At 41.2% G+C, this 13259-nt stretch overlaps 1 protein-coding gene across 5 annotated transcripts in view; it reads left to right on the top strand.

Moving 5' to 3' along the window:
- DOCK7 (dedicator of cytokinesis 7) overlaps positions 1–13259 on the top strand; it is a 175265-nt gene that overhangs the window by 151824 nt on the left and 10182 nt on the right. For 3 of the 5 annotated variants that reach the window (XM_044430507.1, XM_044430504.1, XM_044430503.1), the window contains 3 exons: positions 7659–7784; positions 9858–9947; positions 11244–11480. In XM_044430507.1, the coding sequence (XP_044286442.1) occupies positions 7659–7784; positions 9858–9947; positions 11244–11480 (453 nt within the window). Of the gene's footprint in view, positions 1–7649; positions 7785–9857; positions 9948–11243; positions 11481–13259 lie in introns of all 5 variants that reach the window. The other 2 variants (XM_044430508.1, XM_044430506.1) reach the window with 1 other exon arrangement.

Raw genomic sequence — 13259 nt, 5'->3', positions numbered from 1 at the left:
TTTTAGTTAGTTGCATGGTTAGTATGCTACAAGCCAGGATTAACAGTTAACAAATGTTTGTCTGTCCTGGTAAGAAGTGATAGTTGAGATGCATTAATTATAGCCACAAATAAAGTACTTGACTGCTTATTTCTATAACTTTTCCAAGCAAATGTAGCCTTTTAATCTGCCCACTTTAACCTTAAAGCATATTATTATTGGTGTAGTTGCCACAACAGACCCAAAATATGTAGGCACCTCTCCATTCAGTCAACTTTTTGGTTAAAATGGCGTCCATACAGCTGGGCTGCATCTATCCACACCAAATGCCCCCTCCCAAAAAGAAAGTGCTTCCCAGGTGGTGTTAAAATTGGCACAGGCCACATCACAAGAGGCAAACCATGATACAAGGATACCTTTTGAATCATCCCCAATTAGTGGCTGTTAAGTTACCCAGTTAATGGTATCACAGCCTGTGAGCATCTTTTCTGATCAAACTGTGTGATGCTAAATCGACCCCTGAAGTATATCCTATAATCAGTTACAATTTTAACATCAGTCATGTTTTATTGCATGGTAAAACACACCCATGGTTTATGTTCTTGTCCACTGCTTTGCACTTTAAGTTTCGTCTTGCTGGACACTTTCCCTTGTATGGCCTTTTATACCCATTGCATGCTTCTGATCCAGTTCCTGTTTTTTAAAGTACTTTTTGTTTTGTTTATTTGCTGCCAAATGCTGCTTATTTGTTTTGGATTTTCCCTAATTAAAATACTTTCTGTTTTCTCCTCTATTGCCCTGGTTGCTGATCCTCTTCCCCACTTTTACTGTTGTCTGTTGTGGTAAGTTCTTACTAAGTTGTTGGTGATTTTTTTTAACACCATGGCATCCCCCAATATTTCCATGTTACCAAAGACTTATGCTAGCTCAGGAATTTACGAATGCTATACAAAGTCATCTCAGCTGGGCTTGTATGGAGGAACCTACCAAGTAAATTCCGTCAGCTGGTCTACCAAATGCTGGTGGATGGGTGGTGCTTCCTTAGGGCACACAGGGTTGGCTTCTCTGGCCCTTCTGTTTCTTTCAGCTCTGAAGTTAGGAACTGAAACGCTGGTTTGACTAGGAATGATACATTACTAGAACAAAGAACTTGTCATTGTTGCTCTCTATCCAAAATTATGAGAAGTTCTCCTACACCATAGTTGCACCACCCTGTTGAAAAAACAGTGCCATGTGCAGCAGTCATTTCTGTTACTTTTGGCTAAGTAAATCCGGCTGGCAAAGCTTTTGGTTCATGTGCAGAAGGAACCTCTTAAAACTTTATACCCAGCAGGTATTTACCATGCATAACAACATATTATGAACCCTTCATAAGTCATGATGGCTGTTTATACCCGCTCTGCCAGTTCTATAATGACTCTACAGCGTTCACCTTCATTCTCTTTGCCTCCCAAGGAACTATTATTTTTCTCAAAATAATAGATTTAAATGCTTTATAATGCTTTATAATAACTCCTTTCTCATAACTGCATTTTAGCACCTCTCAGAAACAAAGACCATGGAGTAGTAATTTGTTTGATTCGCTTGAAAGAAAATGTTTAATTTCTATGAAATCTTTGGTCAAAACTGTAGAGCTTTCATGTGTTTAGAACACACACTGAGCAATAACATGATACCATATGATGTTATTGCCTCCCCCTTTTCTGCCTGTTGTTAATGGAACTTGGTTCATGTGTTGCACACATTCCAGCATGCTTTGGGTCGACATTCCCCTAAAATCTTCCTAGGCATTGATTCATGGATGCATTCCCATCCCTTCCCTCCACCCCACCCCTCAAATTGGGAGCTAATTGGAAAGAACATGTCTTAGGTGACCATTGCAAATGCTTGGAAGGATGGCTCTTTGAAACTCTTTGTCATATAGAACATATAGCAGCAAACATGTCCTTCATTGCTTCTAATATTATTGAGCATAGATAGAGTGAATGGCAGGTTATGTTGCTTAAGGCAGTAGAAGGCCAGCAGGCTGAGTGTGATGTACCTCTACTAATTATAAAAAAAAATCAGACAGAAACTTGTCGCATGTGGAACAAGGATAGTCCTAGGGGCTTATAAGGAAGTGCTTTGGAGGAATCTTCAGGAGAGCAGTTGTCTAACACTAGTGTTTGTAGAGCAACCAACTTATAGCGAGTTCCTATTTAGATGGATGAGTTGGAAGATACCTTTTGTGACCAGCCTATGGAGGAGGCATGCAATATTAGCTATAAAATTGCCTGTTGTTCACTCAGCTTTGTCAAGTTCATTTTCACTTTAAAGAATATTCCATACTTAACATTTTTGCTACATGGACAATAATTTCACAATCCATGTCTGAAAAGTAGTTATGTGCACATGCCATTGTGGGTGAATTATTCATACATGTGTTCACTTTGCTGTATTTATGTATGATGAGAACCAGTGGTGATTCTCACTGCATGTAGCAAAGGAAGCATGTATGTTTTCCATCCATGACCGGTATACATGCCTTTTTTTTTACATGCAAACAGTATTACTGTAGGACAAACATCATGTGCAAAGTGTCCATGATTGGCTTTTAAGTACTTCTCTGTTGTCAGTGGAAATGATAGTGGATTACTGGATTTGTGTGTATGAAAGAGACAGGGTTTAAGTATTGAGCTTGGCCAGCCTGTTGGTTGATATACTGGACATCTGTGCCCTTGCTGTAGCTAAAGGAATGGATTTCAGCATTTCTTTCTCCTTTTCCTCTCCACAGAAACCCTGGCTTTATCTGGTTGTCTTCCATTCAGGCTCTATTGTGCTCCCCACTGAATGACACCTATAATTCACAACAGTGTAAAAGAGATAATTATGTATGCATTTATATACTGTTTTATTTGGTAAAAGACCATCAGTGGTGCTAACATATCAGCTAAATATTTAATAATAATTATCACTTATATTATTACCTCAGTTGTCCACAATGGAAGGGGTCTTCCTGTCCTCTCCTGTCTTCTCCCCAGCAGCCTTCAGCACAAGTCTCATATCTGCTCAAGAGGGTCCCCCAACCCATGACATGGATTCCAATTGCACCATTGGATCAAACCCACTGTTGAAATTTATCCACTATTGCATTAGCTCAAGCAGGCAGGAAATGGCTACCCAGCTATTTTTGCCTTCTTGCCTTTTGTTTGCTTTACATTGTATCCAGCAAGCTACTTCCATGCTCTGATCTGGTACACAGTTTTTCTGTGAGTCATATATTTAATCATATCAGGCATGACTTGAGAGACCACTAGCTTGGTTAAATTGAGAGGTCTTTAAGGATCAACCTTTGTTAATTTATATAAATCACTTGATTTCTTTCACTGACACAGAGAATATGCTTGGAAAAATGAAACATTTGCAACTTGGACTAATACAGGTAAATTGGGTCTAACCCATTGTCCATGCTTCTCTTCCATGAAAGCAAGATGGAAGCATCCTCTATAGTCCTTTGCCATTTTCTTAAGAAACCATCAGCTAGAACTGATAATCCTGACCTGTCTTCAGTTTCCTATTTTTTTGCTTAATCTCAGAGGTGGACATGTAGCTCTTCTAGGCTCATTTGGACTAATTCATGGACATTTTCCAGTTTCTGATGTGGGTGCAATACAGAGAATTTGCTCATGGCCTCAATAATAAACTATTATCTGAGATCCGTACTCCTTTGCGCATGATGGCTATATGATGTTATTGGACAACATGGCATGTACACAAGATTTCTCTTTTATGGTCCTGGAGAATGGCAATAGACTATGGATGAACTGTCATGTCAGGATGAGTAATAACATGATTTCACACTTTATGAATTCATACAGCAAATTAATAGAGCCACAAATTAAAAGAAACCACTTTTGATACATCTCTAGAATAAACATCTACAAAACAAACCAACACATTTTGACCAAAATTTGATCTTTTTCAGTGGACCAATGATATTTTCTATACATATATGGAAAATAATGCAGTGATACTTAACCAGAGCTGCCCAGTAAGGCAAAATAACAATAATGTAACTCTGATGTTAGTTTTCTGTTGCTGCCTCTCTTTGTTCGACCCTGCCTTTCTTTGTTCATGACTTTCTGAAGAGGAAAGTTTCTCCCTAACTGTGGTACCTCCCCACTGAATTAAGTACCCTTGAGAATCTGCCACAACCTAATAGATTTAGGCAAGATAACTGGAACTGAGCCCAGAAAAGACTGGGCTGGTGCTGGTTAATTGGCCCTATGACATAGAACACAAGAAGGCAACCTGGTGCCCTCCAGAGGTTTCGAATTGTATCTCGCATAAACCCCAGTCAGCATACCCCTGACCTAGTAGGAAGAAACCTCTGTAATTATTGTAATGTTGCATGTATTGGGGGCTCTTAAGAATCCAAAGGTGCTTAGTACCAATTCAATTTAGCAAGAAGCTCCATCCTTTTATATTGGCATATAAATTAGCTTAACACGTTTCCACATTCCCAAATTGTGAGAATGGTAATACATTCTATATGTTTCTTAAACATTTGCTTTGAGATTATAATGCCTGCCTGATGAAGAGAAAGAAGATAATCAATGAAGAAGCTTGATTTCTAATCAGAAAGTGTTACTGGGGCTTCTGCTTTTGCACTGACTTTTTAATATTTCAGGAACAGTCTGAGAAACTGATTCTGAATTATAAGATCCTAAATGGTTTGACCTAGGTGTGTATGTGTCTTCATCTTCACTATGAATGAAGATGAAGATTGTCATGAGGTGGTCTCCCCATCTGCAACCTCTCACATTTTGCTTCCCAGCAGATTGAAAACAGAGGCTTCTAGCTACATTCTTTCGTTATGTTAAAGCATCCAGGACTGGCTTTGTGATACAAAGAGGGTAATATAAAGGTCATTAGCAAGAAACATCTATCAAGTTAATGAACCTGCAAATTGTGTTCTGTCCATGATAGAAGTTGATTCCAAACTGAATTCCCTTCTTCCCCTCCCCATCAAATGGAGTTTGCTCCACCTTCAGGAAGGTTCATGCTGCTTGTGGGCCAAAGGATGGGAATGCTGGATGTGAGTTAATTGGCTAACTCTCTTAACCTGACATCAAACAACTGGACTGATCAAGTTGCAACCCTACCCATCTAACACTCCCTGTTTTCTGGTGTCTCCCCCTAAACCAGAGGTGATCTTGTTCCCACCAGTGGTTTTGTTCATCTAGAAGTTCTTTGCCCTTGGCATTTCAACTAAGAATTCTGACCTCATTTCTTCTTCCAGTTCACATTCAGAGTCTGAACTAGTCAGATGGAATGCTGAATTTTGGGAGAAATGGGCACAATCCCCAAATTCCTCTTACCAACAACATTGGGATACTGGATTCAATCTAGGTATTTACTTCCACAAAAAGAAAGGCTTCTTCCATTTACAGAGGGAACTGGCATCCTGTGCATGCTTTCATCTGGGGGAAGGAAAGAAGGTAGTAATTTTCTCCCTTTCCCTGTAATTCCCAGTGCAATCTTCCATACTGTTTCAGAGGTTTGGGGCACTCCAGAGTTTTAAGGTGGCATTAGGAGCTACAGCAACAACAGAGGACTGGAGAAAAATTCCACCCCACCACCTCTTCCATCTGCACCAGAAAAACACCTGAAGATTCTGCACAATCACTGCCCACTCTTTCTGTTCTGATGCAAAATGGAAAGCCTTATTTAACATTTCTTTAAAAATAAGTCTTCTATAGTTCATTTGTTAAACACTATCATCTTCTGAAACATTACTAGTCCAGAAGTATCAGGATAGGATGGGATGCAAAGTCCAACTGATAAAATTTAACAAAGAAAGAGGGGATGCACTGAGTACTACAGCATAACAATGCCTTGAGAGTAAAGGTGAACATTTGGAGTTGTTTTCTTCGCTATACTTGTGCATGCAGTGTGAACTCTTATATGTGATTTGGAAAGGGGAGCTGCTAGTGTGGGGTTTTCCTTTTAAACCATTTGTTGTATTCTTTCAGCGATATTTTGTCTTCCACAAAAATGTGTTTTCCCATTTTATTGGCATGTGTGTTGGGTGTGTTAACTGACCACAGTGTACCACTAGTCCAAATGAGAGAAACTTCCAGGAACCCAATAAAGGAAATGCAGGATGCCCCAAAGGAGAGTTTACAGCTGTGGTTGGCCCTGGAAATGATGCACTCACTACTGTTGCGACGTACTTATGTATCACTAGCTTTTATCAAGTGTTAATGTAAATTAAGTCCTATTCATTTCAGTGGGTCTACTTTGAGTCAGACTAACATTAGATACAACCCACTTGTGAAATCAGTTCCATAATAGAGAAGGAAGTTAGTGGGTATCCAGCATATTACTCTGTACCTCAACTCTGTCCGGTCATAAACAAATGTGGGAGAGGAATTGTATGTGCCCCATAACAGAAAAGATGGATGAACATGGAGGAAAAACACCAGAATAATCCATACCACTGCATGGGGGGTGATATGATACAATTCTCCTTTCTAGTGCTGGCTCTGAAAATCTTCCCATTGTAAATAGCCAGATAACCCAGTGGTATCAACATTTTATGGCTGGATGCAGAAACTGAGCTTTGGAATTGTGGCTTTAGTAGCATTTGATGGTCATGCTACTTAAGTCACCCAGCTTGCTTTCACACCAGCTAGAGAATGAAATGATAAGAACAACTGCATATTTGCCATGGTACTCTTAATTCTAGACTCTGCTCGCATAGAGAAGAAATCACATGCAGGCTTGAGGTGACACTGTGGCACTATGTTATGGGGAGGAAACTTCCTTTCAGCCAAGTCAACTTCTGTAGCCTTCCAGCCATGGCTTAGCCCATTATCACAAATGACAAAAACATTTCCTAAAAGGCATTTATATAATTATACTATATTATATTTATATCTTACCTTTTTTCTCTGCTAGGTGGTTTATGTAATTCTGTACTTCTTCATTTTATTCCCACAACAACCTTGTAAGCTAGTTTAGACCCAAAGTCATCTGATAAACATGCTGAATGGGACTGGAACCCAGATCTCCTGACACCCAGTTCAAATGTAATCTATGTGCCACAGCTAATGGCAACTATTCTACATGCATTTTCTCTACAACCATCTGGGATAGACAAAGCCCATTCCAGTGCTTAGGCCTCAGCCCTGCAAATCCGTAGCATGTAAGTGAACAGCTGACCCAGCAAGACTTTTTAATAATTTGGGAGTGACACAAATCTCCATGATACAAACATTTTGCTTGGTCAAAATCCAAAGTCATGCAAAGGTAGCCTGTGTTAAACCTTAACAACACCACCACTCAGTAAAGAAGCATTCTGTTTGAAAGGTTGCCACCTAAGCCATCGCCAGTATTGCATTCTATAGGTCAAAAGTTGTTCTGTTATTCCTATGCAGAGCTGAGCCACTGGATTTTATCCCATTGCGTGATTGGAACTAGCTGCACCATAAACTTGTAAATGTATGATCTAATTTTGAGGGGATTTAAAAAAAAAAATTCAGCTCTGTAGTTTGTTTTACCTTCAGTCCTTCTGATTAGTTTGTTTATTCTTGCATGGCGTTATGTTTTAAAGAGGGAATTTAACCATAATTACAATATGGGAGTGAATCCTTGTATTAAAATACTGTTTCTCTTGATGTACCTAGGATGGTAAGCGGATGTTTGGCACATACTTCCGTGTTGGTTTTTACGGGACTAAATTTGGAGACCTGGATGAGCAGGAATTTGTTTACAAGGAACCTGCAATAACAAAACTGGCTGAAATTTCTCATCGATTAGAGGTGAGATTCCCATAGAAAAGCTAAATTATTGGCCCTACAGTTGCATGAGCTTACGGGGAGTATCTAAAAGGGCAAGCTCACTCTCACCATTCCCTCACGTTCAAGGCATTGGAGTTGTCTCTTTGTTCACATAGCTGCAGTCCTGACATACATCATGTAACCATGTGTGTTGCAAGAAAGGCAAAGCAGCCCATCTGACTACACTTAGTGTGTATGGAAAGAAGATCCCTCAAGGCCAAACTATTCCCTGCCATTAAAAATAACCTAAATTGCTGGGATTCCTGATTTGGCTTTATTGACCATTCACCAGGTATTTCCTACATACATACAATCCATTCTTCATATTGTTAAGGATAAACCCTTATTTTTAGCTGTTGTAGTAAAAACTGGGATATTCAGGGTGCAAAATTCCATGTTTGCTAAATTTGCCATTGCTTTGCAGATGTAGAATCTGAACATATACATGGGACCTTGAATAAACATGGGCTTCCATGTTTTATGTCTTAATGCACATTTTGTGTCTAACCAAGCAGGTTATTACTGCCCTTCATTTTAAGTGATTCTTAATTCTGTTTTCAATATTTTGTCTTAATCTTTCATCTCGGGATGTTGCCCTTCCTGTTGAATTTCTACACTGCTGATGCTGTATTGATTTTTTTCCCTCCTGGAAATTGAATAAATGGCATATTTGCTGGATTTGACAGGATGCAACTTGTATTACTGCCAGGTTCATTTCAAATTACTCTTCCTACTAGGAAACAGATATGCTCCTTCTGTAATATGGGGATGCCATTGCAGGGTTGTCAAAAACCACTTTTCCTGAGGTTGGCATGGGATGTAGGGGAAGTAGCAAACATGGCAATCCTATTCTGGGTCACCAGGGCACTGCTGCGAGGCTGGGTACGACTGGCAGCATGGTCAATGGTCTGGGTTCAGAAACAAGGCAGCAGGCAGTCCAATACAGAACGAGAGAGAGAGAGCACAGCCCAGAAACAGTCCAGTTGTCAAATGCCAGGAGCAGTCACATAAAGGTGGTCAAGGTGGAGCAAGGAGGCCATAGGGACAGACAAGAGCATGCTGGAGCACTGTGAGGACCAACTGGAACGAGGAGCAGGGCAGGAACACACTGAAACAAGCAGTGACAAATGGGAACAAGGTTCAAGCCATAGTGATGCAGAGGAGCAGAGCACAAGAGAATCACAGAGACAACTCACGTTGCTGTGTCAAGGAGCAGTTGTGCAGAGCAGACTTTAATCTTGTTTCCAGGGCTGCAGCTGCATGGCATAATTGCCTCTCAGGTTTTCCCAGCAAGCACCTGCAAAGGCATTCCTTGTTCTGCAGACACTTGCAGGGTATGTCAGACCCTGGTCCTGACAGTTTTACAAAACCAAGGAACAAGACTTGACAGTTTTACAAAACCATGTGCTTCAGGGTGAGACAAGTGGGATTTGCAACTAGATGTTTTAGGATGGAGTGCACCTGTTTAGTGCTCCCACCTGCCATGCCATTTTTCTAGACACTCCATTCCATTCTCTCCTCATTTTTGATTCACCCCTGCTCAATGCTTAGCATTCCATTGCTACTGAGAATGCTGAGGCCTCGTTGTTTTGAAGTTTCCTTCCTGTCCCCAGTATTTTTTTCCCTAAAGGTGTTGTTGTACAAACCTTGTAATTCTCTTAACCCTGCTGATATCTCCCTCCTGTGTGTTGTGTTTTGGCCACACAAGAGTTGACAGTTGGAGAACTGAGATTTCTAGTAGCATATAGGTTGTGTAGCCTTGTAGATTCTGTTCTGCTGCAAACTGGGTACTTTTATCGGTTAGAATATAAGATGACAATGAGAGGAGGAATTAATGGGCAAAATAGGCTTCTAGACATGGTTCCTAATGTTGCCCCTTTTTGGTAGAGGGACTGTGACTGAAAATTAGTTCTCATTTCACCAAATCACTGTTGCTGTTTCTGGCAGAACTTGAAGCTGAATTTTCATGTGAATTCACTAATTTCTTGTGCTAGTCTTTCATTCCAAATCTTTGAGTTCTGATTCTATGTTATATTTATTGTTAATTGTTTACAGGGGTTTTATGGAGAAAGGTTTGGTGAAGATGTTGTTGAGGTTATTAAGGACTCCAATCCTGTTGACAAATGTAAATTAGATGCCAACAAGGTAAGACACCAATAATCTCAGGTTGAAACTGTATCTTGAGACCCTCTTTGGCTAAACTTTTCTGTATCTCATATGAGCAATGGCCTGTTTCTGGCTTGTACATCACCGCCATATCTCCTTCTCCCAGGGAATAAACAAGTGAATAGGATGGTGCTAGCCCCACTCCTTGCTAGATAGGATCTTCTCTGAACTTGTTATCTATACCAGTCCTTGGATCTTGATATAGATAGCTGCTTTCAGACAGGCATCTTTTAGAGATTAATACATTATTGTACCATTTCTTAAAATTATTTTCAGGGTGGGGCAACTTGTGTTTTACAATATTGCAACTGGCTCCACATCACAAATGTATACTAGCTAAAATAGGGGAATATATCCTGTGTTTACAATGAACTCCATAGAATACAGCTAGGAGCTGGGCTGTCTTTGGAACAGAAGTGACATGAAAAGGGCATTCAACTAACCTAGCCTTCCACCATCTTGTTTTACAAAATGCACAGGAGCACTATGCTGGTAGAATTATGAACTTCTGTTTAGATGGCAGAGTGTCCTAATAGAGTACACAGGTGGGAATAACTGGGGCAAAGCTAGAGCTTTTTCCAGAAAGGAGGTTTTATTAATAAGGTGAAATAACAAACAAACTGCAAGGTATCTGATACCTCAAATAAAGAGAGATGAGATGACAGCAGCAAGCCGAAGGCAGGTGCACAACAGTGTTTCTGAAAGAGGAACTCTGGAAGCTGGAGAAAGAGTGGGATCTTGTACATCTTTCCATTATGATCTGTCAGAATCATGTCAGATGAAGAGGTAGTAGGGTTCGTAGCACCAGATTAAACCTAAAAGTGAAATTGCTAGCTGACATTCTGAGGCCACAGTAGTAAAGGAGGTGGTGGTACCCATTAGGCTTTCAGAAGTGGGTTGGGCACAGAAGCTGCCACCTGGGTCATTCTCAAGAAACTGAGGGAGGCACAGGAGGACACCTAAGTGGGACTTTTGGGAGAAAAACGAGGTGCTTGGAGACAACACAGGGGCCAGCATGACTCTAGTACACAAAGCAAAGAGGGTCAAGTGCTCTCTTGGCCATATCACTCTTGGGTGATGTAGACAAGATGGAGATCTGAGAAACAAGCTGAGAGTGTGAGGATGGAGTGGAGGCAAGCTGGTTCTCTCCATCAGTGCACTCCCAGCTTTGTCTAGTAGTGAGTGATACGTTGTTGTTGTTACTGTTACTAGTTGTTATTAGTTGTCTGGTTATGTGTGTATGCCATATTCCTGTGAGTCCACTTTTTTCATTAGGCCTATATACAAATAACCTATGTGGAGCCCTACTTTGACACATATGAAATGAAGGACAGGATAACTTACTTTGACAAGAACTACAATTTGCGACGATTCATGTACTGTACACCCTTCACGCTAGATGGCAGAGCTCATGGTGAGCTTCACGAGCAGTTCAAGAGGAAGACAATCTTAACAACGTCACATGCTTTCCCTTACATCAAAACCAGGATAAATGTCATTCATAAGGAAGAGGTGAGTCCACTATATCTGTCATGGTAAATATAAAAGAGAGGAAGTAGAGGAGGAAATAATAGTTCAATGCACAGTTTCAGCTAGCAGATTATTCAAAGGTGTAACCTTATTGAGTAACCAAAGGAACCTTTGCTTCAGTGGTCAAAAAGTCGTGATGATCGCTACTGTTCTTATGAACATCAATGTTCAGGGCACTTCCAGAGCAATGTGATCACAAAGATAGAACCTTGCCCTGAGGAATTTGAAATTTAAGTTCCGACTAAGGGGAAGGAATGAGATCGTGATGGGTCAGTCACGACTTTGAAACTAACAACAACAAAGGGGAAGGCAACACGAAGAGAAAACAGGGAAGGTCAAAATATGTTCCCCTGCTTACCCTGAACTGGGGTTACATTCCCAGTTCTTGTATTCAGCTGGCAGTGCTACAACAGTTTGGTGAAGGAATGGCAATAGGCCCTCCCCAGATGCTATGCAGATAACCTTCAGAGAACATGCTACCCCTCTGCTGTTGTGGAGCTCCATGTATATATATGCATATGTGTATTTACAGTATTTCTATGATGTTCTATATCGAAAGAGACTCTGGAGCAGTGACATTCAAAAAATGGCACATGGTACATGTGGAGCAGGGGTGTTGAGCCTCACATATGTAGGCCAGTTCCAGCCCAGCAGTCTAATCCTTCAGGGTTTTTCATGTGATCTTTCCCCTTTCACCTCACTATGCAATCATTCGCTGGTTTGCTGGTTTTTTCCTATTCCTAAAAGCTGAAAAGTTGGAATGGGAGGAAGAGCTTTAAGTTAAAATATATTGGTATTTTACACTGTCTTTTTACCTTGAATTCCACTCATCAAAGAGACCTGCTTGTGGAAGGACCAGAGCAGGGAATCTCTGTATGTATTATAATACTGTATAGTATCAATGCTTTACGGATCAAGATGTACTGCACAATTGGTTGATTAATAGGTTGTTCTTCGTCGTGGCCTCTGTGCATCACACATATGGGTTCGGCGCCTGCGCAGTGCCTTTGGCCGGAAGATTGACAGCTAATGGTTTTTGGCGGGAAACTCCGCTCCCCTCCCCCATGGCCTATAAAGAGCGGAGTGTCCGCCATTTTATTCAGTCTTTGCGACCGCCGTTCGCTGTGCCTCGTGCCACTTTCGTCTTTCGCTTGACCGTTTCCTCGTAGCTATTGCCTTCTTCTCATTCCCAGTTTTTATATCCCTAAAACTCTTGTAATTTCTAGTTTCTTCTATCATTCTAGTGTTCCATCTCTCCTTCTAAAAAAAAAAAAACCAAAAATATATTCTTACCCTCTGCACTGTCTCCTTTTCTCTTCTCGTTCTTTCTGTGATGGTGCAGCGAGCGGCCTTCCGCAAGTGTGCGGAGTGCGGGTTGAAAATGTCTCCGTCCGACCCGCACGATCTATGCCTCCTCTGCTTGGGGGAGGGGCATAGAGCTGACAGGTGCTCCCACTGTCTGACCTTCTCCAAACAGGCCAGAAAAAACCAGGAGAACCGCCTCCGGAGACTCCTGTGGGATCGGGCTCTCATGCAGTCTGACCCATTGGTCACTGCTCCAAAGCCTGGCCCGGCTGCAGTGGTACCGCCCTCCCGTCCATCGGATGAAGGTGTCTCTGCTTTGAGGGCCCCACCAGCTTCTCCTAAGAAAAAAAGGGAGAAGCGCAAGCATGCCGAGGCTGTAAAACCTGCCAAAAAGGCCAGGAAGGAGAAGCCTTCTAAGTCGACCCCGAAGGCTAAGGATCCGGATCGACCCCGACA

This window comes from Varanus komodoensis, unplaced genomic scaffold (assembly GCF_004798865.1).
Source record: "Varanus komodoensis strain SLA01 unplaced genomic scaffold, ASM479886v1 scaffold20_1, whole genome shotgun sequence".
In the NCBI taxonomy this organism is placed as follows: Eukaryota; Metazoa; Chordata; class Lepidosauria; order Squamata; family Varanidae; genus Varanus; species Varanus komodoensis.
The sequence above is the reverse complement of the archived record's forward strand: the minus strand, read 5'-3'. Positions and strand labels throughout refer to the sequence as shown.